Raw genomic sequence first — 27,326 nt, forward strand, 5'->3', positions numbered from 1 at the left:
ACCGTGTCATGCCTTTCCTTCTTCCTTTGTATCCCATAAAGAGAGGGAAACTTTAAGGAATATACAGGAGAGTTGATACACCCCACGTTTTATGAATAAAGCCTTAGTTGTGAGTCAGCGTGTATCTTTGTTTCTTCGGGTATGATGTCTTTTATGCGCTATTTTTCCCAATATGAACTTGTATGAACTCGCCCAAATGAACTTTCCAATAAGACATAATATTTACGACGTGTTGGCGAACCTGTGACACAGCATCAGCATGAACTTTTTGAAAGCACAACCCTTTCACCCGCCAACACCGATCGGAAACCTCTGCGCCAACATTTGGCGAACGCCGAAACAAAAATTGCCGCAAAGTTACATTTGCTGCATTAGCAGTTCCGTTTACTATGTCTGGCCTTATAGCTCGCTCAAGATTTTTTCTGCGTTTAGATTTGTTGCATAAACACATTTCGTTTTGCATGCCGGCGCGCATTGCTGTGTATGCCGGCTGTTCCGGTGTGCCGTGTGTTTCAGTGAAAACTCAAAAATTCCGAAAAATAGACTTTTCGGGAGAAAAAAAAGCCTCTACAGGAGAAAAGTCTCAGCTGCGACGGACGGAAGTAATTGTGAATAACGTACTAATTAGCCAGCTGGTTAACTAAAACTTACGAATTATTTTTAAATTAATGAAAGCTTGCCAGTTACTGCCATGTCTAATTGATAGCCATAGGGGAAACGACACCATATCAGTTTTTATAAAGAACAAAAAAGTCGTTTTCTAAAGCCCTGCAGTGCGAGATCTTCTGCACCACGCCGGAAGTGAGCGCATGATGAGCGTCGGAAGTGCATTGCAAAAGCAATGTCCGCTGGAGACGTGTTGCAATGACTGCGGTGGCCAGTTCGAAACGTCTGTGGTAATTTCCTCGACTATAGGGAGCCTCGACGGTGAGATTAAACTGCGGGCGGCGTTATCTTTTTTTCCTCGCTCGGCTCAATAAAAAGGATCAACATTATCAGCCTGACTACGCCCACTGCAAGGCAAAGGCCTCTCCCATATCTCTCCAGTTAACCCTGTCCTTCGCCAGTTGCGGCCACCGTATCCCCGCAAACTTCTTAGTCTCATCCGCCCATCTAAATTTCTGCCGCCCCCTGCTACGCTTGCCTTCTCTTGGAATCCACTACGTCACCCTTAAGGACCAGCGGTTATCTTGCCTTCGCATTACATGCCCTGCCCAAGCCTACTTCTTCCTCTTGATTTCGACTAGGATATCATTAACCCACGTTTGTTCTCTCACCCACTCCGCCAGCTTCCGATCTCTTAACGTTACATCTATCATTTTTCTTTCCATAGCTCGCTGCGTTGTCCTTAACTTAAGCTGAACCCTCTTTGTTAGCCTCCACGTTTCTGCCCCGTAGGTGAGTACCGGTAAGAAACAGCTGTTGTACACTTTTCTCTTAAAGGATATTGGTAAACTGCCATTCAAGATTCATGAAAGGCTAATCATCGTCAACTGCGCGGCTGTTGATTCTGAGAGTCCCCATAAGCGCTACCTGCAATTTTCTTTCTTTTTCTTTGTCACCGCCACATTTGATCTGACTCTCAGAGTGGCTAGATGTGAGTCGTCACTATCCGTTCATTTAGCAACCATGTTTAGCTACTGTTCGTGTATAATCGCGGCGCGTTAGGAAGTGCATACAAAGAAAAATCTTCCCCGCTATGCAAGGAGGTATTGTGGCTTTAGGCTGTAGGCAGTGGCTAGGCTATTGCAGCTGTTCATGTGGTTTCATGTCGTTCGTAGCTCCGGTTTGACAAAAAGCGCTGACATTTGGGTGTGGGGTGCATGTTTTGGTGGCGCAGAGGCAATATGGTCATTGCAATGTCAGGGTTAAAAGCGCGGAGGTGTCGCCCTGCCCACGTGAAGTCCAAAAATTCAACGTCCCATTGTGAATATTTGGAGAATGGCCACGACATCGCAACTCTAATACTGCGTTGCCGAGAATGTAGACATTCTGATTGCTTATGTGAGCGCACAAATGAACTTTCGAGCTGGCATCTAGACCGTATGCTCCCCAACATCCTGGACCTCGTGTGCAGTCTTAGTGCGAAAGATATTAGTGCGAAAGCACTGATACGCTTACCGCCACCGACCAAGGATCTTGTCATCTTTGGAATTTGTGATCTTGCGACCTCTGGATCCTGTGCAGTGGACTATAGTAACACCGAAGCCACGGTAAGTTAAGAAAGAGACCACATCAGTATCCACGACTGGGAATCGAACCCGCGGCGGCGTGAAGAGTCAAAGGCCACTGCTGCGAAAGCACTAGGCTATTGCCGTAGCTTTTTCTATTGCATGGAAATAGTGCCGAAGAGGAAAAACTGAGTGTGCTTATGTCACAAAACACCAGGCTGTGCAATACGAGCCCACCATACCCCTGCACGTCCCCACCTTCCAAAACATCAAAAGTCTGGCAGGCACACATATGCATCCCGATAGGGGAGCCAGCTAGGCTGCTGTTCCAGGACATCATATACTCGCCGCACCAAAGCGCACTGCTCATGGAACGAAGATTTCAGTGACCGCTGTGATTCAGCGTGGCGGTCCATCATACGGCTCTTCCCGAGACTAAATAGTCCTGGCAACATAAGTCGACCATATGGCTCAACACAGTTTTTCTCCACAGGCAAAAAATAAACGCATACTGTAGTGTGTTATGTCAGTGTCCTTCTTAATTGTTCATTGTAATATGTGCCACAAGGACACAGCATCGCTGGACAGAATAAATCAATGGTCAGCGGTCTCTGGAGTACTGCACAGGTGGCGATTCACAGTCAATGGGACAAAAATCTTAGCATAAAGCCATGCTCTGACAGACAGCGTCGATGTGTGCAGTTTAGAGAAGAACGTTTTTGCAGTAGAAGAAATGCACATTCGCTTAACACGTTCTAAAACACTGGTGTCAAAATCTCCAGAAAAGGTTGCCGATACAACGGGACAGCAAACAAATACTCTAAGTGCCTGAGTCATATGCCTTCTGGAGAGTCTATAAAGGTAGTCTAAAGAAAAGCGCACAGTGAGGAAATTTAAGCCGACAGCAACTTCCTTGAGGAATTCCCATAAACGCCCCTCATGCGTGTGTCCAGTCGGTGCGAATAGAAAAGGGAAATGAGCACTGAGTCGCCTAAGAAGCACAGCTACTGAAAAGGGGTAGTTTGCCGATTTAAAAAAGAAACTACGCGGAACAAGCTGATGTACGAACAAGTGAACAAGGCCTATTCCAACAGACTCTAGAGAAAGAAACAGGTTTTCATGACGCATGAGCTCAGAATAAAAGCGCCATTAGAAGGTATCGAATATTCTGTGCATCACCTGTACTTTCTTCCTCGCACAACGGAGAACCTGCAGGTCATAGGCAAGTTTTGGAAATAAAAAAAATGTTGCACAATTCATCCTGAGAAAACACTGACAATTCCCTATACATCCAAGTCTGGCTTTGTCGCCTCGTGGACATTATCTGTAAAGTCCAGTAGGTTTCACTGTTGCAAATTTGGTGTAGTGGAACCCCTAGGTACTAAAGGGGGCCGCGGAGTCCCAGCTTATCATGCAACCAAAGTTACTTGTTCTCGCACCCCAGTGACCACTGCAGCCGAACACTCTTCGTGTTAAACTGCAGCTCACTATCGCGCTGTGCACTGCACATCGTCGTCTCATCATCTTGCATCTGCGGCGGCAGCAGATCCGATCAGCCAGACTTGCCGACGACCCAGCAAAGCAAAACCATTGGCAAATCTGTCCAAACACATGTTTTCGCATGTCTACTTCCTTAAGTACTTTAAAACCTAACCAATTTTTTAATCGACTTAGGTCCACTGGATCAGCCACTGTTCAGAAACGGAAGCGACCAACCAGTGCCACCGTCGTTTTTGCCATCGATGTCCTGGCGTACTACATACATATCCGTCAGACTGGAAGCAAGCGTCAAAGCAATTGCCGTCGCATCTGGAGTGAGCCTGGCTTCAGCTTGGAGGCTATTTTCTAGACACTGCCACCACGCATGTCATGTATGCCTTCACCAGGAGCCGAGACCAAATGACTGTAAAAAACGGGTCTATTTTTGCTCCAATACACTGTAGCGCAGCAAAAGACGAGGACACAAGAAACGAGAGACGAACACCACGAGTCTCTTGTGTCATCGTCTTTTGCTGCGCTACAGTGTATTAGAACTATGTACCAACAAGCCCAAAAAGCCACGCTACTGATCTATTTTTGCAGCTGGCGCCCGATTAAATGCGACGAAGAACCGGAATTTCTCCACAAAGTGGCCCAGTTTTGCCATTATTCGAATGCAAATTTGCACAACACCCATTATTGATGAGACCAGAACCAGCATTGATTACGTGCACTCATAAGCGCCATGTAAAAAGCTGGTGGTGAAACTTTACTACCAGCGGATATAGAGGAGCGACCCGAAGCCGCCCCCCGCTTAAACGACGGCCGCTGTCCTTTGGGCAGCGGCGGCGTCTTGAGCCAGCTGGAGGAGCTTGATCTGTGTCCCCGGGTCGGGGCTGAGCAATAGAGCCTCCCAATGAGCAGACTCGAGAATGAAGTGACTCGCGGGTAGGGACTCCGGGCAGTTCCATATCCTAAGATTTAGATCGGCTTTCATATCACAATTTTTGCATTCCTTTGAGTAGAGTCCATCCGGATAGAAGCTACACAATTGGGGATTTGGATAGGTAAGTTTATGCTAGGCTTTGGCTTGTCGTTTGGAGAGCGTTTTTTTTTGCTGGAGGGAATCTGAGTCTTGCAAGCCTGTAGTGCTGCAGGATTTCTCTGTAAGAAAACAACCTGTCCTTGCCGGAGTATAGGGCGGGCGGGCTGCACGACCCAGCTTGGCGGGGCAGTTCTCGAGCTAGGTTATGAGCCGCCTCATTACCAGCAAGGGAGGCATGAGCAGGCATCCAGATTAGGCGAATGCGCCGTGTGAGCTGAGAATTTTGCAGAATCCGTCCTGCTTGTGGAGAGATTCTTCCCTCTTCCCAACATGTACTTATGTATTGCCAGTTTTGAGTCACTGACAATGGTTTGTGCCGAGGATCCTGCAGTGGCTAGAACATAGGCTGTTTCTTTTCCAACATGCGTGTGCTGAGTGCGTATAGTACCCCAAGTTATCAGTGTACCATGTTCTGTGGCGACCATAGCTACCATCGTGTCAGCCGAGGAATCTGATGCATCTACATATACCACAGAGGTATCATTAGCAAAACGTTTGCCCAACGATTTGGATCTCTCTGCGCGATGTTCATCGTGCATATATGGGTGCATGTTCCGAGGCATCGGTGGGATGAGCAGAAGCTGTCGTATATGGTTGGGAAGGTCAGTTGTTTGCCTGCCTTGTCGTTCGTATGTCATACGTGGTATGGACAGAATGTGTCTGCCAATTGGTGTGGCCGATAGCCATATTGCGAGATGGTGACCGCTTTAATAATCTCACTTAGGGTGTTATGAGGACCGAGGCCTAACACTTTCTAAGTCGCCGTATGGATGGGTAGCACAGCTGCTCGTTTGCTGCCGCGGTGGCTCAGTGGTTATGGTGCTCGGCTGATGACCCCAAAAACGCTGGTTCGATCCCGACCGCGGCAGTCGAATTTCGATGGAGGCGAAATTCTAGACGCCCATGTAAAAGAACTGCAGGTGGTCGAAATTTCCGGAGCCCTTCACTACGGCGTCTCTCATAGATTGAGCCGCTTTGTGACGTTAAACCTCATAAACCAAACCAAACCAAACCAACCCAAAGTGCTTGTTTGACGTATTTCCTGATTATGGCCTCCACTTTCTCTTTTTCAGCTGACTTGAGATGTAGGGAAGGGCATATGTATATAAGCTATGCGGCTGATCACAATGGCTTGTGCTAAACGGAGAAGATTGCTTTCACTCATGCCCGAGTGGCGGTTACTAATGCGTCGAATGAGTCGCATAACTTGCTGCGAGGTTACCTGAATCTTCTGAATTACGTCACAATTGAATCCATGTTCTTTCAGCATTAGGCCTAAGATTTTCATATTGGGTACTCGAGGAATGGGGACTCCGCGAATAGTGAGGTCGATGACCGGTAAGGGTTGCGCAAGGAATCTGTCTTTGCGGAAGACGAGAAATTCAGATTTGGCTAGAGTGCACCACAGCCCCCTGTGGTCCACATAGTTCCCCGCGATATCGATGGTGTAGGTGTTTGCAGCGCACACGAAACACGGACAGACAGAAAAGGGAACGAAACACAGCGCTGACTTTCAACTGAGCTTTATTGGAAAAATAAGCGACTTTTATACAAACATTTTTAACATATGTGACTCAGAAGATGTCAAAACGTCCTACTACATGTGCCATCTAAAATCACAGATACTCTAGATAAAAACCCTGAAAAAACATGAATGGAAAACACTGAAAGACACGTGCCACTTAAACCAACTAAAGGGTGTCATGATCAACAACGGTGAAGGAACAACAATCGAAAAAACTAACAAAAAACTATGATACCCAAATGCAAAAGCAGGGTGAAGCTGTATATGGGCTCCGGTTGTCACAAAAAGTAAAAGAAAAAAGAAAATAAATTGACAAAAACCAGGACTGAAACGGTATAAAAACACATTAACTAAAACAGCATAAAACCCATTATTTGAAGAGTGTTGAAATTTACGGGTGCGCACCTGCGGCCTGCAAGAATCCAAGTTCTTTATCCAGGAGCACTAAGGACACAGCGCTGACGCACATGTCCCCTTTCTGTTGGATGGCTTTTGCCTCGATAATCTCCCTCGTGGTCTGAACGCTGCTTCTACCTAAAATCGTAGTGTCCTGGAATCGTGGTATGCACTTATTGCATTCGCTGCAGTGCACAGCGAGATTTCCTTCTCGTATGTTTCTCTTGCGCAGATTGTCATAATTATTGTTGTGTTCTCGGAGTCGGTCGTTAAGGCATCGGCCCGTCTGTCCTATATAGACTTTCCCGCAGCTTAACGGAATCTGATACACCACACCTTTGGTACAAGGTACAAACGGAGACCAGTGTTTTGGAGCACTGCACACGTGGTGTACCACACGTCTGAGTAAGCTTGCAAAGCTTTGACAGCTTTTCCGGGGCTGAAAACAATACTCTCAACCTCCCTTTTTTGCCTATTTCAGAGATTGTTCGAACCACTCGAGTTAACGCATGAGCTGCGGACTAACGACACAATCCGGTTCCTAGATTTAAGTATCACGTGTACGAGAGATCATGTGTGCTGGACATACGATCCTCGAGGCAAAAAAAGTGTCCTCCCGTTCAACTCGGCACATTCTAAACTAGTAAAACGTTCCATTATTAACCTGTGTTTGACAAATGCTTTGCAAAAATCCTGTGCACATACCATGGAGCGCAGTTTTTATCAACAGACTGCAAGGTTGAAAGAAAGTGGTTATCCGGATCAGATCGTCATCTCGGTGGCTGCACGAATCTACACGGAAGTTAAGAGTAAAAGCAAGGGAAGTGTGAAGGCTTCGGCTGAGTCAACAAAAACGAAACCTGGTAGTAGTATCCTATTTGCACAGCATATCCCACAATTTGAAACGAATATTCAAAAAAGTGAAGTTGAGAGTATTGCTTTCAGCCCCGGAAAAGCTGTCAAAGCTTTGCAAGCTTACTCAGACGTGTGGTACACCACGTGTGCAGTGCTCCAGAAAACACCGGTCTCCGTTTGTACCTTGTACCAAAGGTGTGGTGTATCAGATTGCGTTAAGCTGCGGGAAAGTCTATATAGGACAGACGGGCCGATGCCTTAACGACCGACTCCGAGAACGCAACAATAATTATGACAATCTGCGCAAGAGAAACATACGAGAAGGAAATCTCGCTGTTCACTGCAGCGAATGCAATAAGTGCATACCACGGTTCCAGGACACTACGATTTTAGGTAGAAGCAGCGATCAGACCACGAGGGACATTATTGAGGCAAAAGCCATCCAACAGAAAGGGTACATGTGCGTCAGCGCTGTGTCCTTAGTGCTCCTGGATAAAGAACTTGGATTCTTGCAGGCCGCAGGTGCGCACCCGTAAATTTCAACGCTCTTTAAATAATGGGTTTTATGCTGTTTTAGTTAATGTGTTTTTATACCGTTTCAGTCCTGTTTTTTGTCAATTTATTTTCTTTTTTCTTTTACTTTTTGACAACCGGAGCCCATATACAGCTTCACCCTGCTTTTGCATTTTGGTATCATAGTTTTTTGTTAGTTTTTTAGATTGTTGTTCCTTCACCGTTGTTGATCATGACACCCTTTAGTTGGTTTAAGCGGCACATGTCTTTCAGTGTTTTCCATTCATGTTTTTTCAGGGTTTTTATCTAGAGTATCAGTGATTTTAGATGGCACATGTAGTAGGACGTTTTGACATCTTTTGAGTCACATGTTAAAAATTTTTGTATAATAGTCGCTTATTTTTCCAATAAAGCTCAGTTGAAAGTCAGCGCTGTGTTTCGTTCCCTTTTCTGTCTGTCCGTGTTTCGTGTGCGCTGCAAACACCTACAGCAAGAAAAACCAACTAGCCCAAGAAAAGACGATTCTGATATCGATGGCGCGCTGGTGTCTCTCCTCGATTTCGGCATCACTGCCCTCGGTGGTACACAAGGAAATATCGTCTGTATAGAGGCTGTGGTGGAGTTGCGGGATCTGCGCTAACTGATGTGGAAGTTTCAGCATTGCAACGTTGCAGAGAAAGGGTGACAGGACCAATCCCTGCGGGGTGCCCTTGTTGCCGAGGGGGAAGTCATTCGAGTGGTGACCTCCTATTTGAAAATAGGCCTTTCTACTCGAGAGAAAGTCGCGGACATAGTTGATGATGCGGGCTCCCACCCCGTGTGCGTAAAGGTTCTCCAAAATCGTATCATGTCTGACATTATCAAATGCCTTCTCCTGGTCGAGTCGGAGAATTATTCTGCTGTTCCGCGTTAGCGCCTGCATAATCTGAAGTTTTTGCTGAAGCATTGCATCCTACGTAGAAAAGTTTGGTCGGAATCCAATCATGGTTGGGGGGAACAGCTCGTTCTCCTCCATAAACTGGTTGAGGCGGGTATGAGCTACGTGCTCCATGAGCTTACCTACAAAAGACGTGAGCGACATTGGCCGGAGGTTCTCAAGGCTGAGGGCCTTGCCTTGTTTTGGAATGAGAATGATCTCTGCCGATTGCCATGTTGGTGGGATTGAGCCCTCGGACCAGCATTTTTTAATGTACTCAGTTAGGGAGTGTTGAGACTCTTCATTCAGGTTACGGAGGATCTTGTTGGTTACCGCATCTGGGCCAGAGGCGGATTTGCAGTTTAGCCTGGCAATTTCTGCCATAACCTCATCCACAGTAATGGGGAAGTCGAGTTGCGTGTTTTCAAGACCGCCATAATTGTGAACACAAGCAGTATCAACTCTGTAGAAAATTCATAGACAACAGCATTTAGAACAAGGTCTGTGCAATTTCCAGTAGTGTTTCCGCTAATGAAGTAAGGATTAACATAACGGCAGTTATAAATGTCACACCAAACGTTTGCTGACCATGTCCCCTCGGCAATACTCCTAGCCAAGGTAAGATGGTCAGCAAATGTTTCGTGTGACATTTATAACTGCCGTTATGTTAATCCTTACTTTATTATCGGAAACACTATTTGAAAGAAACACACAAACTTTGTTCTAAAGGGTGTTGTTTGCCACAGAGTTGCCACTGCCTGTGTTGAAAAAAATGTGGTTTCAGCATGACGGAGCCCGCTCGATTTTCCTTCATCGGCTCGGCAATTCCTGGACGAGTTATTTCCCAGCCAACAGGGTGGACCACAGCGTAGTCTCCTATAGGTCACCTGACTTGTCGCCCTTGCTCTGCGGATATGTTAAAAATGAGGCTTTCAATGCGGACCCAGCCAACCTTGATTCCCATATTTTTGTGGCAACGTTTCAAGGTGATCCATAACTACAGCGCAAACGACAGGACAGAGATGAAGAAGGGACACCACACAGCGCTGACTCACAACAAGGTGATATTCAAGGTGATATTCTCGCACGTACGCTCGTGCAAGAATATCACCTCACAACTTTCCCAGACAGATGCTTTTTCCTGCTGAGAACGCCATGAAAAACTGTCTTCTTCTGTGCATCGCAATGAAGGCAAAGGAATTGAGCGCATCATGTAAAAATTGTGTGTTGTTGTCTGAAATTATATTTCTTTCGTGGGGGAGTGCCCGAATCGGCCTGCAAGCAACTAGTAAAATGAAATTGGCAACTTTTGTTCATTCTTGTTTCTCCTATGACCCGGAACTGCTGAGCACCTGTGGTTGCAATTTTCCAATTAGGAAATTTCAACCACAGGTGCTCAACTTCTTACGAAACTTCTTACAACAAATGAGAGGCGTCTGCTTCCACACGCGGCAACGGAATTTAGGCACCTGTCAGGAAGCTACGTCGGGCGGCAAAAGCCAAAAAGTTTTCAGCCACGCAGTCACCTGCGTTTATTTTAGTTCTCAAGCTCATAGAATTAAAAAGAACAAAACGCTTAAAAGGGTCAACTATGGTCTTCCAACAAATCCTACTTTTACGTTGCTGCTACTAGTCACGACGTTATTATGCGCACTTAAAATGTAGAACTCTACGAGCGCACTTGGCCTAGAAATTTTAATGCGAAGTTATCGGTTTTAAGCCCCTGCCCCTAGCATTGATGGCCATATTGAAGGAGCCAGAGTGAGGTCATAAACAGACAGCTCCGTCGTCTGCTGCAAAACTGCCGCGCGCGCGTCTACCTGATGAATTCCAACGGCAGGTCCGGATCGTTTTTCTCCTCTATTCGGAGCAATCGTATTTCAATGGAAAAACGCGAGCACGAGTTGTCTGTTGCAATGGCAAATCGGTATCAGACATCGGTCCCAGATTGCTCCGTGGAGCGGCGATATTTTTTCCACCGAAACCGACAGATTTGACCGGAACTCCGCCCGGCTTTTTCACTTACTCAGCGCCTGCTTCCTGCCATCACCGGCTGCGGCTGCTTCCTTCCTTTCGTGGTACAAGGAACGTTTTTGGCCTTCTTTTGGGTTGTTTTCCACGTGCAGTGCCACCTCAGCCGACACGCGCAATGGTAATTCTCCCAAATAAAACTCTTTTTCGTTTTGTTCTCGCCCGCATAAAAAAAAAAATCAATTCTCTGTGACCGCTTTTTGGACCAAAGCCGTTACCCGTTTCAACCCCGACTCTTTCTGACGTCAGACGACGCGTACTCGCTCAGCCTAGCAGCTCTGTAAATACGGAAACAATCTGTAAATCTGGCACGGTTTATTCCTAAAATTTTGTGGTGCGCGCATCTCCAGACAAAGCGAAAGCTTGGTGCGCCATTCGTTTACGGTGAACGTGAGAGACAGAGTGGTGCAAAGGACGAATCGGCGGTGAAGCGAGAGGTCCCGCTTCGACGGCGCCGTCAGGTTTCCCGAACGTGGAGCTCTTCCTGCACTAAAGTGCTCCGCGGGAGCGCATGCATTCCATTCGCAGAATGGGAGGGAGCGATCTCCGCCGCGGCTACGCGCTCCGGTCGTGATCCGGCGTAGCGCTCGCGATCTGTCGTTGGAATTCAACATGGCTGTTGCCGTGGCACATTGTGGTGAAGTCGCCGAGACCGGGAAGAAGCTAGACAGAAAAGGGAAGGACACAAGACCTTTGTTTACTTTCTCCCTGTCCAACATTGGCCCCTCCCCCCCTCCCCAGCCCCCGAGCCTGAACTACGAACAACCAACTCCCTTATTCTCACTACGCGCGGTTCAGTGGCGAGCAGGCACATGACTGCCGGTTTATGTCGTCACGAAGTGCGAGCGCGCATTCTTGCCTGACTGCCAGACGGGTCAGGAGCATTTAAAAAAAAATTCAATTACAAATTACTCGCTGCACGAAATGAGCTCATATTTTGTCGAGTTGTTCCGAGATGTATAGCGAACAGCAAGGAATGAACAGCTTCAGTCTGTAACATGGTTCCATGCCTCCTTTAACAGAAATTACTCAATGCATGCCAAGAAACCGGCATCGCTAAACAGGAGTCTGCACGCCGTCACAGAAGCGTGGCGTTATTCCTTTAACGAAGATAGCGTGATTCGAAAGAAAGAAAAAAAGAAAACTTCTTCGGGGGATAACTGCAGAGGCAAAGACAGTGCCTACCAGGGCTCTCAAAATCGACGGTCACGCATTTGTCTAGCCCTTTTCTTTCGTCGAGCGAGGAAGCGAAGATAACTCCGGCCGCAGTCTGAGCTCAGCGACGGTGCTCGCTAGCCAGGCACAGTAGCACATCATTTCGAATTTGCCGCCGCGGTAACTACAACCCGTCACCAGCGGAATCGGCGCTCCTCCTGCGCTGCGTTTCGGTTTTGTGCGCAAAAAAAAAAAAAAATAACATTCTGCACGGCTTTAGAAAACGACTTTTTCTTGGCTTTCAAAACAGATACGGCATCGTGTTCACCGTGACACGAAACTCGTCATTGGCAATAACCGCCGAACTTCGTTGATTAAAAAGTTAACAGTGCTTTTCATTCATGACTAATTAGCACGTGTTTCGAAATTACTGACGTCTGCCCCTGCTGAGAGTTTCCTCTTGTAGAGGTTTTGTTTTGTTTTTTTCACAAAAAGTCGACATTTAAGAATTTTTGAAACATTAGTTCATGGTTCCACGGAAACCGTCTGGTGAGGGAAATTCTACGTTTGAAGAAACAAGCATTCGCGAAGGTGAACTATGTAGAAAAAAAAGCGTAAAAAAAAATGACGCTTCAGCACCGCTACGGGTGCCTTTTTCTCAATGAGACAGAAACAGATGGGCCGGTGAAGGAAAATTTGTGGCGTACAGAGCGTGTGTACATCCCGGGTAGATTGACCCGCGTCCCGTTTAGCGCTTCTCTTGTCATTGGAATGTGAAGGGACTCTTGAGCGGACAAGCAGATAAAAATTTTGTTTTTTCAAGTTTGCGCGCTAAATTCCAGTCAATCAATTACTTGTGTTTTGACGGTGTTCTGCTAGGGCGTTGGATGTCACTTCTCCGTTCTTGACGTTGCGCTGATATTCTTTAAACCGCCAACTGAAATCGCCTGTGTAGCCTACATATGTTGCGTTTCACTCTTTATAATGAATTTTGTATACAACTCCAGGCTAGCTTGCCTTCTCTAGCGGGCCCCTCACACGCGCCAGGCTGTTGATCAGCTTGCTAGAAGGAACGTGGGCCACTTGGTCGCCGTAGTCTGCCAATATCTTGGATAATGTTTCGCTGACACCACGGGCACAGGGGATGGATGCGCGTTTCATCTTTTGCGTTCTTCTAGCTCCGTCTGGAGGGGCTGCAGCGTGTCGTTCTTGTGAATGGAATACTTGACGTGGGTACCGGTTTTCTTTGAGGTCCTTCGTTATGCGGCTGATTTCCTGAGTCCTTTTTTCTGGACTTTAGCAAAGCTTGAAAACCCGGCGGCCAATACATCACAACGTACGAAATAAATCGGATATGAATGGCACTAGGTTAAAAGCATAACATTTTCGATGACGAGTTTTAAAAATACATATTCATTTCTAAAGAGTGCTCTTTTTCTTATAAACATGTGCGTGTTTAGCCTGGCGGTGTATCTCACAGGTGTATTAAATATCACAGTTTTTGAAGAGGTGGAAACGAATGGCCTCGATGATTAAAAACTGCCGACATGTAATCGAGGACAACTTCGCAAAGAGAGGAAAATGGAGCCACACAGTTGTAAACAGCGCTAGTGAATTTAGTGCCGAACAATATGGCGGCTAGTAGCTCTAGTGGCCTTTCAGCGATTGTTCTCTAACGCCACGGTAGCTTGTGCTGACGTTGTGAAGACAGCATGTCCTAAAGAAAAGCAAAGGGAGCACTGCCTCAGTGCTTGTGTGCCTGTGAGGGATCTGTACTGTGAGAGATGGCGGATGAAGGCTGTCACGCTTCCTTGTTTTCCCGGTCCCTCCTCTTCTCCTTGAAACGATAGGATCAAGAGACATCAGTGAACGTGTTTCTGCTCTGTTTGCAGACGGCTTTGTTATTCAATACTGTCCAGCAAACTTTGTTTCGACGATCTAGTAGGCGCAAGTAGGACATCAAACGGCGTCGACAGGGACTGGCGTGCGAGCTGCGAATTACGCGATGGTTCGCCGCGGTCCGTGACACGGGGAGTGAGACGCAGAGCGGCGAAACCGGAGCGGAGGCTGTCGACCGAACATCGAGGAGATGACGGAGACGCGTCCTCCGTAGGCGTCCCCCGCCGCGAGCCCCGAATGGGCGCTTCGGGAGGCGCCCGCCAGAGGGTGGGGCGGAGTCGCGGCGGGCCGCGCGCTCCCGCGGTTCGCCTCCCGGAGCGAGTGGTGTGGCACGTGCCGTTCAAGTCGCGCGCTGCTTGCGAGCCACGTGCTCCCCACCGACCAGCTGTCGGGCAGCGGTCGCCCTGGCGTGCCCCCCGGGGGTCGGCCAGCGCCATGCGGGCCGCGGAGAGCGTCTCGTTCGCCCTGCCCGTGGTCCGCGCCCCCCTCGAGTCCCCCGGCGGAGGGCGGCGACGGGTGAGACCGGCGGCACTCGGGGCTTTGCAGCAGCCGCGGCTCTCGCTGCTGGGAAAGCCGCTCAGCTACCGGGCCCGACAGCGCGACCAGCGCTACCGGCACGCACAGACGGCGCTGCACAACTTCCTCGAGAGGCCCCGCGGGTGGGGACCCGTCGCCTATCACCTATCGCTGTGAGTAAGCAGCACCGCCCGAAGGGAACCTGCCGAATGCATTACTTGGCAGCCCGGCCAGCTGGCAGTGGGCGCTAGCTGCTCGTTTTTGGTGCGGGTGGCCACCCTGGATTTTCCACATATCTCGGCTCCGAGCTCTTCCCTCGTGTCACTCAGGCGCATTAGCTGCCGACCGCTGCAGACAAAGACAGCTTTTGACCTAGCGCATACACACCATATTTCTGACAGGGGATCAGCGGTCCTGCTAGACACCAGACGAGACAGCGCGCTTATGCTGTCATTGCAGTGCTGCGTTGTTTTTCATTCGCGTCCAGAGACTGAACGTGCAAGCGGCGGTTCTCTTCGCCTAACCAGCAGGTTGTCTGGCGGTGCGAGGGGCAGCCGTATAGAAGGGTCCGAGTGTGGCTTCTCGGCGGACTCCGGAAAAGCTTCTATAGGTCTTCGCGCCTGCTTTGTCTTGCGTAAGAGCGGCTAGTGCAGTTGACAGTCTTCCGAGCGACGTTTTCAGCAGACACGGAAACTTCTCCTTTTCAACCCTGTATAACGGGAATGAGCGATATTTCTCAGCTGCAAAGCCTACACTCTGGCTGCCATGTCTCAGCGAAGAACATATCAGGAGTGATCAGAGCTGAGGATGCACCCGTTGTATTGCTCACTATGGGTATGCAGCGATTTGTTCTTGAACCGGCGATCAATGCTCGGCGCTGAAACATTAAGGCAGGCATGTATGTTTTTCAGCTGAACATTCCAACCTCGTTCTATAAAGAGGATTTTGACTGAAAGTACCATTCACGACCACTTCGAGAGGTATTTCGTGGTCGGTTTTATGCATAAGAAGGAAGCCGACAGTTACTGAAGTAAAAAAAAAATAGCAGAGAGAATCATAATTTTTATCGTAGTGGTGTTGACGGCATCGGAAGTTAGACGCACAACCCTTTTACAGCATTATGGTCGTCGGTGGATCAGGTTCGCTCCTGTCGCAGCATATATGCGTTCGAAACTAGAAGTGAGAAAGCCTCCGCCAGTTAACACAGCACGGCACAGGATGTGAGGAGATCGTGGGTTCGTTTCGCGTCTGTGGCAGGTTGCTGTCATTTGCTTCCCTTTGTCAATTATTTCGTACGCGAACTGATAACGTATGCAATATACCCTTCACTAAACACTCCTATACAAAATTTTTCTTCGATGTTTTCAATAACGTACTTATCCAGACCATCGCTTCACCTGCATAGCACCGTCTACTAAAAGGTTCGTTGTTTCTGGTCAGTTTTCGATATCAGCCCACTTCAAACCGTCCAGACACCAAGTTTTTAGGATCTATTTTTAGCTGGTAACGTTGGGCTAAGCACTGTTGGAATCACATAACTGGTGATGGTATGCCCCGTTGTGGACCTCGACATAATTTTTCATCGCACTTGTTTTGCCTGGATGTTAGTTTCACCTCCGTCGTCTGCTGCGAGCGCACGTGAATTCAAGTCTGCTGGAACCGAAACAGGACATCGAGGGGAAGAACAGTGGTCGAAAAAAGTTTTTTTTTATTGCATGACGGGGCATATCTCCATCAGTTCTGCCAAGCCTAAAACTCTTCGCACCATTGCTGAAAAAAAAGGGGGGGGGGGGGGAAGTAACGAAGCCTAAAATGTGAAGTTCCTACTCCTTTAAACAACGTAATGATATGCAGCTTCATACCACAATTTTTAAAACGAAACAGCCTTAATACCGTTCAAACTGTGAGAAAGAGCGTAGCAGGTCGTCTCGACTAACCTTTCCTCTAAGGTCATTTTCTTTCTAACAGCGTCGTAGAACTAAGAAAAGAAAATAAAAAAACTTTTCTGATCTGCAGCGCAGTCGAGCACCCCGATCGGGCAATCACGCGAACGCCGGTCATTTAGCTCCTCATCGCGGAGCGGGGCGGCGAAACGGGCGAAAATGCGCCCCCGCTGCTTGCTGGGCTGACACGCCGACGCCGCCGCGGGCAGCACCGTTCATCGCGATATTCGTTCATCATCGCTCAACGGGAATATCGCGGTGGTCGCGATATTCGGCGATACAGAGGGCGGGCCGTTTTATTTGTCATGTATCTGCAATCGCCGCCTGCCGCCTCAGCGACATACGATAGCAGTGGAGAAACTTTTTCCATCCCTCTGCTAAAGAAGATGTGTCGTCGCCTCAACTTTTCCTTCTTCTTCTTCGTATTGACTGTAGATCATACTGCCCGGGATGAATATTATGGTTTGCGGGGCTTAGCGTTGTTCTGGTCACACATAATTGCCCTTTTGAAAAAGACATGGAACAACACAGGGACGACACAAACTCTGGTTTGTGGGCCAGACGGGCAGATGTCTAAATGAAAGACTAAGAGAGCACAACCGCAACTGTCGCCAGATGAACTCACCTGGAAATTTGGCGACGCATTGCGCCAGGTGCGATAGCTGCAAACTCCACTTCCAACAGACCACATTTCTGCTGAAATCCAGAGATAGGGCAATCAGGGAGCTGTATGAAGCTTACTGCATGGAATCGGGAAAAGGGACTTGTGTAAGTGACCCCTCGGTTTTGCTTTCCGAACAGGAAATGCAACTCTTGAATCAGTAGTAACGAATGTAATCCAATCAGCTGGGATAAAATCTTTTTTTGATGCTTGTTGACATGATTGCATATTGCTGCTTAACTGCGTTTTTTGGTGATTTCTGTTATGACATGTGAAGCTTATATATGTGTACTCATGGCAATAAAAACTTCACTTGACAGTTTGCGCACCAGAGTTTGGGTCGTCCCCGTGTTGTTCCAAGTCTTTTTCAAAAGCGCAATTATGTGTTACCATGTTAACTACCAACTAGCCCAATTTGAAACGCTCTTATGGCTTAGCGTTGCTATGCTGGCCGTGGGCTCTAAACGGCGCCCTACAGCGAGGATTTGGAATCAAATTCTGCCTCGTGGTTCTTTTACAAGTACTGTAGCACTACTAGGCGCATTTTCCGATTTCGGGCATACGTAGAGAGTCAATTTACCTTTAGGTCAACGGCCTGTAGGGTAAAGGCCTTATGGCGATCGTTAGAGTGAAGGCCTTATTGGTGAATGCCTTACAGGTAAAAACCTCTAGGTCAAATGCGCTTAGCACGTAAGGACGTTAAGTGCCCACCCTATCTAGTGCTACAGCAACATATCCCCAGCTTAGCCGTGCTAAACAGTTTTCTTTTTTTTTTTGCTTGTAAGTTTTTATTTCGCTCGTCTGTAAGACAAAAACGATTCTTCAAAAGACCTTACTTTTCCTAGCGAAAAGCCAAGCTTGCGAACTAAGACTTCGAACAGACCGTTCCGAAAGTGTTACTGATTGCTTACTGAATATTACTGTCATCCGGCTTACCTTATTTATTTTTAATCTCTGACTAATAGCAGGGAGTATGCCACTTTAATCAAATATTCGTATCAACTTTAAAGCACGCTATAACATGATGGAAACCTGACCCCAGGAGGCGGCAGTAATAGCAGGAAATAGCAGAGCGAAACGCAAGCTTCTGAGCGTGTTCAGCTGCGCAGAACTTTTCAGAAGGCCATATCAGTGGAACACCTTCATGAAAACGCTTTAAACTCCAGTGTGAGCAGTATAAGCGGCCCCGTGAAGCCACCCTGCTCTTCATTGTTGCTTACTACTTGAGTTGTATTTAACTTTCTCGTCTATCGCACGGCACACGGGCGCTTTCAAATTTCGTTGCCACCGAAATGCTGCCGCAACCGAATTCCGCCACGGCAGAAGGCCTGGAACACTGCGGCATCGCGGCTGGTCATATTATGCACCCTCACTGCGATAAACAATTTGTGGGGAGATTCAGCGAGCGGACAGAAGTCTGAGCTTATCTTACGGTAAGCTGCAAACGCCTTTAATCTTTGAGCGGGGCTAACATACAGACAGATGTTGCGGTACAGCAGTTCCAGCCGCACCATAGTTGCCCACCAGCCACTACAACACCGGCGACATGGTGCGTGGGAGACATCTTAACTATAGAGGCTGGATTTTCCGGCTTAAACAAAGCAAACAAACAATAGGCGCTAAAGGTACGCCGAATTCAATTGTTGAAATTCACCTTTCACCGAATTCAATCGGTATTCTTAACATGCACTCCTTAGCCAGCTGGCTTTGTTGACTACGAGACCAGCCACGATGTCCCTGCAGGTTCGCTGAGTTTGTCATTGTAGAATTGGGGGCTCAATAAAAGTTCGAGCAAGCAAACTTTTTTCGTTATTATTATTCGCGGGCGCACTGTGGCCACAAGCCGCGATGCATAATGAAGCAAAGCCACGGTGTGTCTATACCATTGCACGGTATGTGTCATACTTGGAGGCAGCACCAGAAAATGTTAAACCGGCTCCTTGCGCGGGGCAAAGTAGGTCTCAGCGCGAAGCGAAAAAAGAGGCGCAGAGAGCTAGAAAGGAGGAAGGAGCCTCCTGATTCACGGTCAAAGCAAATTTTCACCCCGTAAGGAGCCGGACTGAACGCCGTGGGCACGCTCGAGTAATCCCGGCGAGTCTGCACGGGGAGCAGACAAGCAGCAGGACGTATGCCCGAAGCCCAGGCTTTTAGGGGTGGGGGGGTTCAATGCTTGAAAGAACCAGCCACCTGAGTCAGGCCACCAAAACGGCTTGCCTCTATTTGAGTCCTTGGCAGTATCTTCGCCTGACTTCACTGTTATTTCCTTGAAGACCGCCATTTTTGCGTGTATTACATAAGTGGTAGGGTTAGCGCAAGAAAGTATAACTTTTTTTGTTCATGATGACTAGTGCGATGTGACTATCTTGGAAGGGTAATGGGCAGTGGATAGTCGCGACTTCACAGCGGAGGTCGTTCAAATGTCTTGCTATCTGGAGGAAATAGGAGTTCAGAAAAGTAGTCGTACGGGCGCGTTGGCTTGAAACTTTCTGCGTATGACATAAGTGGTGAGACGAGTATGATGAAGGTGCGCAAATGCATATGATTCCAGTCTGACCTGCGAGTAATAATGTTTGCGAATTAGACACAGGCTTGAAGTGCGGCGACGGAGGGAAAGAACGTATAATTGGGGCCTTGAGAGATAAAACGCTTATCATCAGTCTGGGACCCTGCTTATGACAGTCATATGGTTAAGAATAACTCTGAGCGTTTCATCCTCACTAATTACAACCTCACTGCTAGCATAACTACTATGAATGCTAGTCTTTCTCTTCCATTGCTGTCACTTCGTCGAAAAGTGTCTCGTATCGCATTATTTCACAAGCTGTAGCATCATCCTGTACTGCGCTATCGCCTTATCCCACGGCCATTTTATGTGTCCCGTCGTACTGACCATAACCATAAAGTCAGTTTCGATTCTTGTAACACCAAACCTCAGTCATTCTTGCTGCTTACCTCGCCTGACTGGAATCACCTTCCCGTAGATATTGCCGACACGACTAATTACGAGATATTCCGCGAAGCTATTGCTAGCATTGTATACTGAGGTGTTATTTAAATTTGCCTCTGTGCTGTATTTTTCTACCTTATTCTTACGTTTTTGCTTCTCCCCCTGTGTAATGTCTCTGGCCCTGAGGGGTACGATAACTAACTAACTAACTAACTAACTAACTAACTAACTAACTAACTAACTAACTAACTAACTAACTAACTAACTAACTAACTAACTAACTAACTAACTAACTAACTAACTAACTAACTAACTAACTAACTAACTAACTAACTAACTAACTAACTAACTAACTAACTAACTAACTAACTAACGAACTAACTAACTAACTAACTAACTAACTAACGAACTAACGAACTAACTAACTAACTAACCAACTAACCAACTAACCAACTAACGAACTAACGAACTAACTAACTAACGAACTAACGAACTAACGAACTAACGAACTAACTAACTAACTAACTAACTAACTAACCAAATAAATAAATAAATAGAGCACGAGCATCGCTATCGCGGGTGTTCCCATCCCAGGAAACCAGAATACTACTGCCAGTCTGAGCATGCTTTCCCCCGTGTCTCGTCTTAAGTGGCCTGGCTAGAAGATGCGAGAAGTGGACCCCCGGTACCGCGAACGCTGATGACGGGAGACGCGGCGCGGTTCCCTCGCCTTCCTGCGTCTTTTCCGCGTGCTCAGTGGGGAAGAGCGCTTCCCGCGTTCTCCATCGTTGTCTTGGGCGCGAGACTTTGACCTGAGGAAGAGACCTAATAAGCGTCTTCCTTGCTTCCCTCCCTGGACGCGAAGCATTAAGCAGCGAACACTGAGCGTCTGTGGCAGGTCTGCGTAAGGACTCTACCCTCACCCTGACAAATGCATTAGCGCGCGTTAGCGTTCATGGCCCCGTTCAGCGGAGAACCCGGCGTCGCTGCCGATGTGAGCGGAAATGCCGGACTGGTCGAGAGGGTCTCGACGTCGCACCTGTACCTGTGGCACGAAAAATAATCGGAAATTTTGAAAACTGGTGATCAGAAGGTCGCAACATGACTCAAGCGTCTTTAGGACAGGTCAGTACATAAAGTAAATGAATTTCACTTAAAATAGAATGGGGGTAACAAGTCGCGCAGTGAGCCCCTGACCCTAGGGTTGCGAATCATACACACTGCTCCTAGGCCGCGCGAGCACGTCCGCATGACTTGTTTACTTAGTTTATGGTAGGTTTATGAGGTTTAACGTCTCAAAGCGACTCAAGCTATGAGAGACGCCGCAGTGAAGGGCTCCGCAAATTTCGACCACCTGGGGTTCTTTAACGTGCACTGACATCGCACAGTACACGAGCCTCTAGAATTTCGCCTCCAAAGAAATTCAACCGCGCGCGGCCGGGATCGAACCCGCGTCTTTCGGGTCAGCAGCCGAGCACCATAACCACTGAGCCACCGCGGCGGCCCGCATGACTTTTTTAAAGGGGGGCATTTTTCGGCCACACTGTCTGCTCTTGAGTCGCATGGGCAGTGCTCACTGCAGGCCCAAAGACCAAAAACGCCTGGAAAGGCTTGAAAGCCGGGTCAAGGGCTCTTCTCGCCTCGCACAAGTATGCAACTTTAAGGGTGCCTTGAGTGCTCCACTGCACGGCTTAAACACAAACCCTCTTCCCTAAAGGCTTGACGAGGGAGGAGGGTGCGCATATTTAGGGCTGAAATATGCATCTACCGCAAGCGATGAGCTTTCATAGCTGGCACTGCGCTATCTCATACATTTGTGCCGGACATAGCTTTCACTGTTTGCCGCCAATGTTTATTAGTTTACTGTTAGCATCACCAATAGTTTCTCCATGGATGGGTTCACTGGCTGAGCAAGAAGCCCGAATAAAATTATTTACTAACACAATGCGATTGCATTACTGTGACACTTATAGAACTTGAGCGACAACTGTTATGCGTGGAAGAAGACATTTCAGATACTTTTGATGAAGTAGACTCTGGAGGCCAGTGGAAAGAAGGTCAAAGTTTTCACTAAAAACAATGCTGCCGAAAGGTATGCCAAGTGTATGACCAACTTCAAGAAACGAAATCATCCATCTTATGCTCAGGACTTCCAATTGTTACACAAAGTTGAGGAGCGGCTGCAAGGCTTGCTTGTGCATTGCTATCTGAAACATACATTTAACATCGTAGGAGTTATACTGGAGTCGGTCTTTATATGACATTGTGATGGCGCCCTTCAGAGCTATGCTGCAGAAAAGAAAATACAGCGTGTATGAAAACTTGGCGCTATAAGCTGTAGGACTGTCCCTCGGGATAAGAGCTGAGGTGTATGCGCGTAAGTGCATTTCGCGAGGTAACGTGGTTCAGAGCGCGCACTTCTGTGAGCGTTGATTTTTAATGCAAGCACGGACTTCCCAGTCCATTTCTGGCAAATGTGCTCCGCTATTATCAGAGAAAACAAACCCTCGCCCTGCCATTACCGTCGGCACACAAGCAGTGGGCCGACTTCTTTGGGCCCGCCATACGAAGTAAAAGAAAGAGCGGGGAGTAAAAGAAAGAGCATTTTAATATCCGGTAATTTACAGTCTCAACGTACACATTAGTTCCGTATGGCATCACAACTCTAGCTCCGCTAAGCGACGCCCACTTCAGGCAAAGACGATTAACCCATGAGCGCCTAGCGTACTTTTAAAAATGCAGTTGAACTTTTTATGATTTCAACACCAAAGATTGAATTTTTCTTCAAATAGGTCATGTTTTTGTCACCAAGGGATTGGCCGGCGCCCCTTAACCAAGAAGGCGCGTTTCTGCTTCTCAGTATGTCATATTTCCATGGCGAAACTTCAGAATGCTTGTTTCCCACGAACTGCAGCGGTAGTCGCTGGCTTGCAATTTTCTCGCGGCCGCGTTTATGTACATATTATGCTAATTTCAAGTCGAGAGCAGCACGAAAGACGAAAGTAAACAATGAATGCTTTGTATGTCCCTCACCTATGACTTTTTTGCGCTGTGATGATTTATATGTTGCTGTACTTTCTATAGTACGCTGGGTCTTCCTGTGTGCACAAGGGCGCCTATCTATTCCAGGTCATAGATCTTATGGTTCCTTGCAATTCTTTGAGAAAAAAAAAAACACTGTTTGCTCAGCGAAGCCCAAGAGACTGGTGTACTTGTCGCTAGCTATCCTGGACATGGCGATGGTGTGATTTTAATTGGTTATAATGAAATTTTGGTTATAAGAACTGTATGTTCTGACGGTTAATGTTATGCATTTCACACCTACGGAGGAAAGTCCTAGAGTTCTAAAAAGAAACTCTTGGAAGTGCGTGTTGTCCTGTCGGTGCCTGAGGTGATTTCAACGCTTAGTGACCATTTCATTATTTTCGCGATTTTTTTGCCAGTCAAGACATTTTTGTGATGCTCCGCCGGGAGGAATTTTTGGGCTTCAGGAACCCTTCGCCAAAACGGGTTTAGGAAGAGTCCACTCGGCACAAAAGAAGCAACGGAATAGAAGCAGCCAGGAAAAAATTGGTCCCTGCTTTAATAGTGTAGGTTAGGTGCTTTTATTCAAGTCTAAGGACAACAGTGCAGTCGCTATGTAAAAAGCATTGAACCTACATGTTTTGTAAAGCGGTGGTTGCCTAGAGCGCACGAAAAACAGGACTTTTGTATGCCAAAACTCCTTTCCTTTTACAACAGTGGTATGGCAAGTGTCGACCTTTCGAATCAAGCCGTAAACTGCTACTACATCAGCATCAAGGACAAAAAATGGGGCTAGCTTTTGACGCGAAAGGTAAACTTTGCAACTGTGAACTCCTGAACAATCTTCGTTATTGCTAGAGACGAGCCTGGTGACTATTTTTGCTTTGGTAAGAACGTTACGTCGTCATTACCTACGCCTTGGCATGCAGCAACCAGCGGTCCGCAGACACTCTGGCTTAATCGTGTTTGATGATTCTTTGAAAAAGAGAAAGCTTGCCGCGCAAATTAGAATAACTGCGGTTCCAGTATAGCCAGAAAAAGATTCATGAGGGCCTGCAAGAAGTGTCATATAACCCTGCGTAAAAATCACGGAAATATTAACAAAATTCACGCCACGAAGTAGGAGTGGAGCGAAGTAGCCACATGGGCCATGGGGAGGACCCAGCGTACTATAAAAACTACCCATGTATAACTTCGGAATTGATGAAGCAATCGTGATGAAATGTCAGTTATCTGTTTTTATTTAAAAGGGAGCATTACGTGCTAGAAATGAAGAAAATCCTTCCATTAGATTTTTCCTTGTCGCTAATGGGTTAAGCATCGATATATGCAGCTAGCCTCGCTGACTCGTTGATTTTCAGTTAACTCCTACACGGTGGTCGTTAACAGAGGCCGTAGCTAATTTAACAAAACTTCTGTTTGGGCTAGATGGTGCTTAGTTTTTTTTAATGAATTTAAGTGCACAAGAACGCGTACACAAGAAGAGGAAACACACAGGATAGCGCCTGTCCTGTGTGTTTCCTCTTATTGTGTGCGTGTTCTTGTGCGCTTAAATTCCTTTAAAAAAAAGAGGCCGTAGCGCGTCTCGGAGAGGTGCAATGAAGACGCCACTCACCGAAGCTGCCGCTTAAAGAAGTCCCGGGTTCAAGGACCATGCAAGTGACCGGCCTTATTAAAAATGAATGCTCGATGAACGCCGCTCGGCGCACACCTTCCCTGAAACTTGCACCCAGCGACAAAGATTCAGGACGTCGAGGGAGACGATACTGCAAAAGCGTTCTCCTTCAGTCAGTCTCTCGCGCACCTTGGTTTTTCTGTCCGCCTTGAGGTGCCAATAACTTCACGCAATGAATGAGGGACAGTTAACTGCCCCAGCATCATGCATTCGTTCACAGTTGCCTTACTTTTCTTTGTCAACAGGCTATTTCAGTTAGAAAACAAATGTCGGTCTCTGCCCTGCTGGCAGTCACGATGAACGAATGAACCAACCAGTCTCTGAGGTAACCTCACCTTCCGCTACCGTTTGCGCTATTAAGCCTGCTTTGGAGCAAATGTTTCGCGACAGCTACTGAACAAGTTGGTTGATGACACAGTTCAGATGACTGACACAGTTCAGTAACTCTAGCGCGCAGATAGCACGATCACTGAACATTTGTATTCTCGAGGAAAAAGCCGAGTCTTGAGGGACTTTTTGCGCGAGCGGACGCACTTGGGGTGGGTGCGCTCCATGTGCTATACTCGTAGGTGCAGTGCCGTAGATCCCGACGTCACGACAGTAGGCCAACGCCATTGGTTAGAGGGGCTTCTTTGAGGGGAATCCACCGCTTCGTTCTTAAGCTGATTATAATTTCCCAACAGCTCTCTGTTTTATTTGTATTACATACTGAAATTGTGCCTAAATCCGCATTCCCGAAAATGGGGACGATGCGTGCGCGAACCACGTATATTTGGTTTGGTTTGGTTTATTGGGGTTTAACGTCCCAAAGCAACTCAGACTATGAGAGCCGCCGTAGTGAAGGGCTCCAGAAATTTCGACCACCTGGGGTTCTTAAACGTGCGCTGACATCGCACAGCACACGGGCCTCTACAATTTCGCCTACACTGAAATTCAGCCGCCGCGGCCGGGATCGAACCCGCGTCTTTCGGGTCAGCAGCCGAGCGCCGTAACCACTGAGCCACCGCGGCGGGGCGAACCACGTATACATTTTAGCTTCTCATTTACTATTTTTTTTACTGCGCACGATCTAAGATGCACGCACCCAGCCTCACAACTTATGCATACTAGCTTTGATAGTTTTGCTGCTGTTCAGAAAGTACAGAAGCGGGAACCCCGCCGCGGCGGCCGCGTTTCGATAAAGGCGAAACGCAAAGGCACCCGTGTGCTACGCGATTTCAGTGCACGTTAAAGATCCCCAGGTGGTCGAAAATATTCCGGAGACCTCCACTGCAGCACGTATTAAGGCGGAAGCCTTTAATGCCTCATCGTTGTAAGCAGCAGTTGTCGACAGAAATGTCACGCTTTTCAATTGGTCGAAACGATCATGACGTCACAGTGCGCGAATTTCAAACGGGGCCAATTGTACTTTGGCTACTAACCATGCAACCAATTAAAGGGATCGTATAGTGATTTTCCAAGTAAGTGGTACTGAGTTTAGTTAATTGCTTACTTAACCAATTAGCCTTATTAACCTTTCTAGTCAGACCAGATAAATAAATAAAACCGAGTAGCAAATTGGTCAGCTCGGGAATCGAACCCCGTTCTCCGGAGTTGTTGTTGTGACTGAGAGAAGGATGAAAAGGAAATTGCACGGGCCTGCCTACTGGCTCGAGCCGAGCCACCACCGCTGCCACGAGCAGATAGAGGAGAGTTAAAAGATCAGAGGAAAGAGAAAAACGAAACGGAATGCGAGACGAGCACGCTCACCACTCCGCCATCCCAGCTCGATGTTTTGGTATGAACAAAGGCGCGTCTAGTGAATACAGTGTCTTCGTTCACTCCCATCTTCCTCCCTTCCCGTTACGGTGAGGTTTAGGTGTCCACTGAGATATGAGAGACTGATACATTTTAAGGCGAAAGCCTTTAATGGCTCATACTGTCGTGACCAAGACGTGTTAGCAAATTTGTCCGCATTTCAGATTGGTCGAAATGGTCGTGACGTCACTGCGCGAGAATTTTGACGGGTGTCTACCGAGATATGTGAGACAGTTACTGCATAATTTTCTTTCCTCAAATACAATTTTCATTTTTTTTATTGCGGTCCCTCTTTCTTCTTTCACTCCACTTCCTCCCTTCCTGTGCGGTGCGGTTCAGGTGTCCACCGAGATGACAGAGAATTACAGCTCCATTTTCTTTCCTCAAAAAGCGTTCCGTTCAAAGGGCAAGGCATCGCGCCGAACGGGTGGTGGCGTTCCATGGACTCCCTGGCAGCGCTACAACACGCTGTCGCGTTCCACTCCTAAAGGCAAAGATTAAGCACCATTAATTGTTAGTTCATTAATGCACCAACAGAATGTGAAGTGAACAATCGCGTCGCAGAATGCAGCACTCAGGCTTTCGCCTTTCACCACTTTAGCCGGTAAAGTTCCTCGTAATTTTTTCTCACTTTCTTCTTTCACTCCCACCTTCCTTCCTTCCCTTCAGGTTCGAATGTCCACCTGGATGCGAGTCGTTTACTACGCCACTTAATCTC

The 27,326-nt window shown here is 47.4% G+C and overlaps 1 protein-coding gene across 2 annotated transcripts in view; it reads left to right on the plus strand.

The window, feature by feature from the left end:
• The first annotated feature begins 14,249 nt into the window (after positions 1-14,249).
• LOC149325131 (potassium voltage-gated channel subfamily KQT member 1-like) overlaps positions 14,250-27,326 on the plus strand; it is a 469,319-nt gene continuing 456,242 nt past the window's right edge. For both annotated transcript variants that reach the window (XM_089563197.1, XM_089563198.1), the window contains exon 1: positions 14,250-14,734. In XM_089563197.1, coding sequence (XP_089419323.1) covers positions 14,283-14,734 — 452 coding nt within the window. In that variant the 5' untranslated portion in view covers positions 14,250-14,282. The remainder of the gene's footprint in view (positions 14,735-27,326) is intronic.

Source organism: Amblyomma mixtum, chromosome 10 (assembly GCF_055824585.1).
Source record: "Amblyomma mixtum isolate Tamu chromosome 10, ASM5582458v1, whole genome shotgun sequence".
Classification (NCBI taxonomy): domain Eukaryota; kingdom Metazoa; phylum Arthropoda; class Arachnida; order Ixodida; family Ixodidae; genus Amblyomma; species Amblyomma mixtum.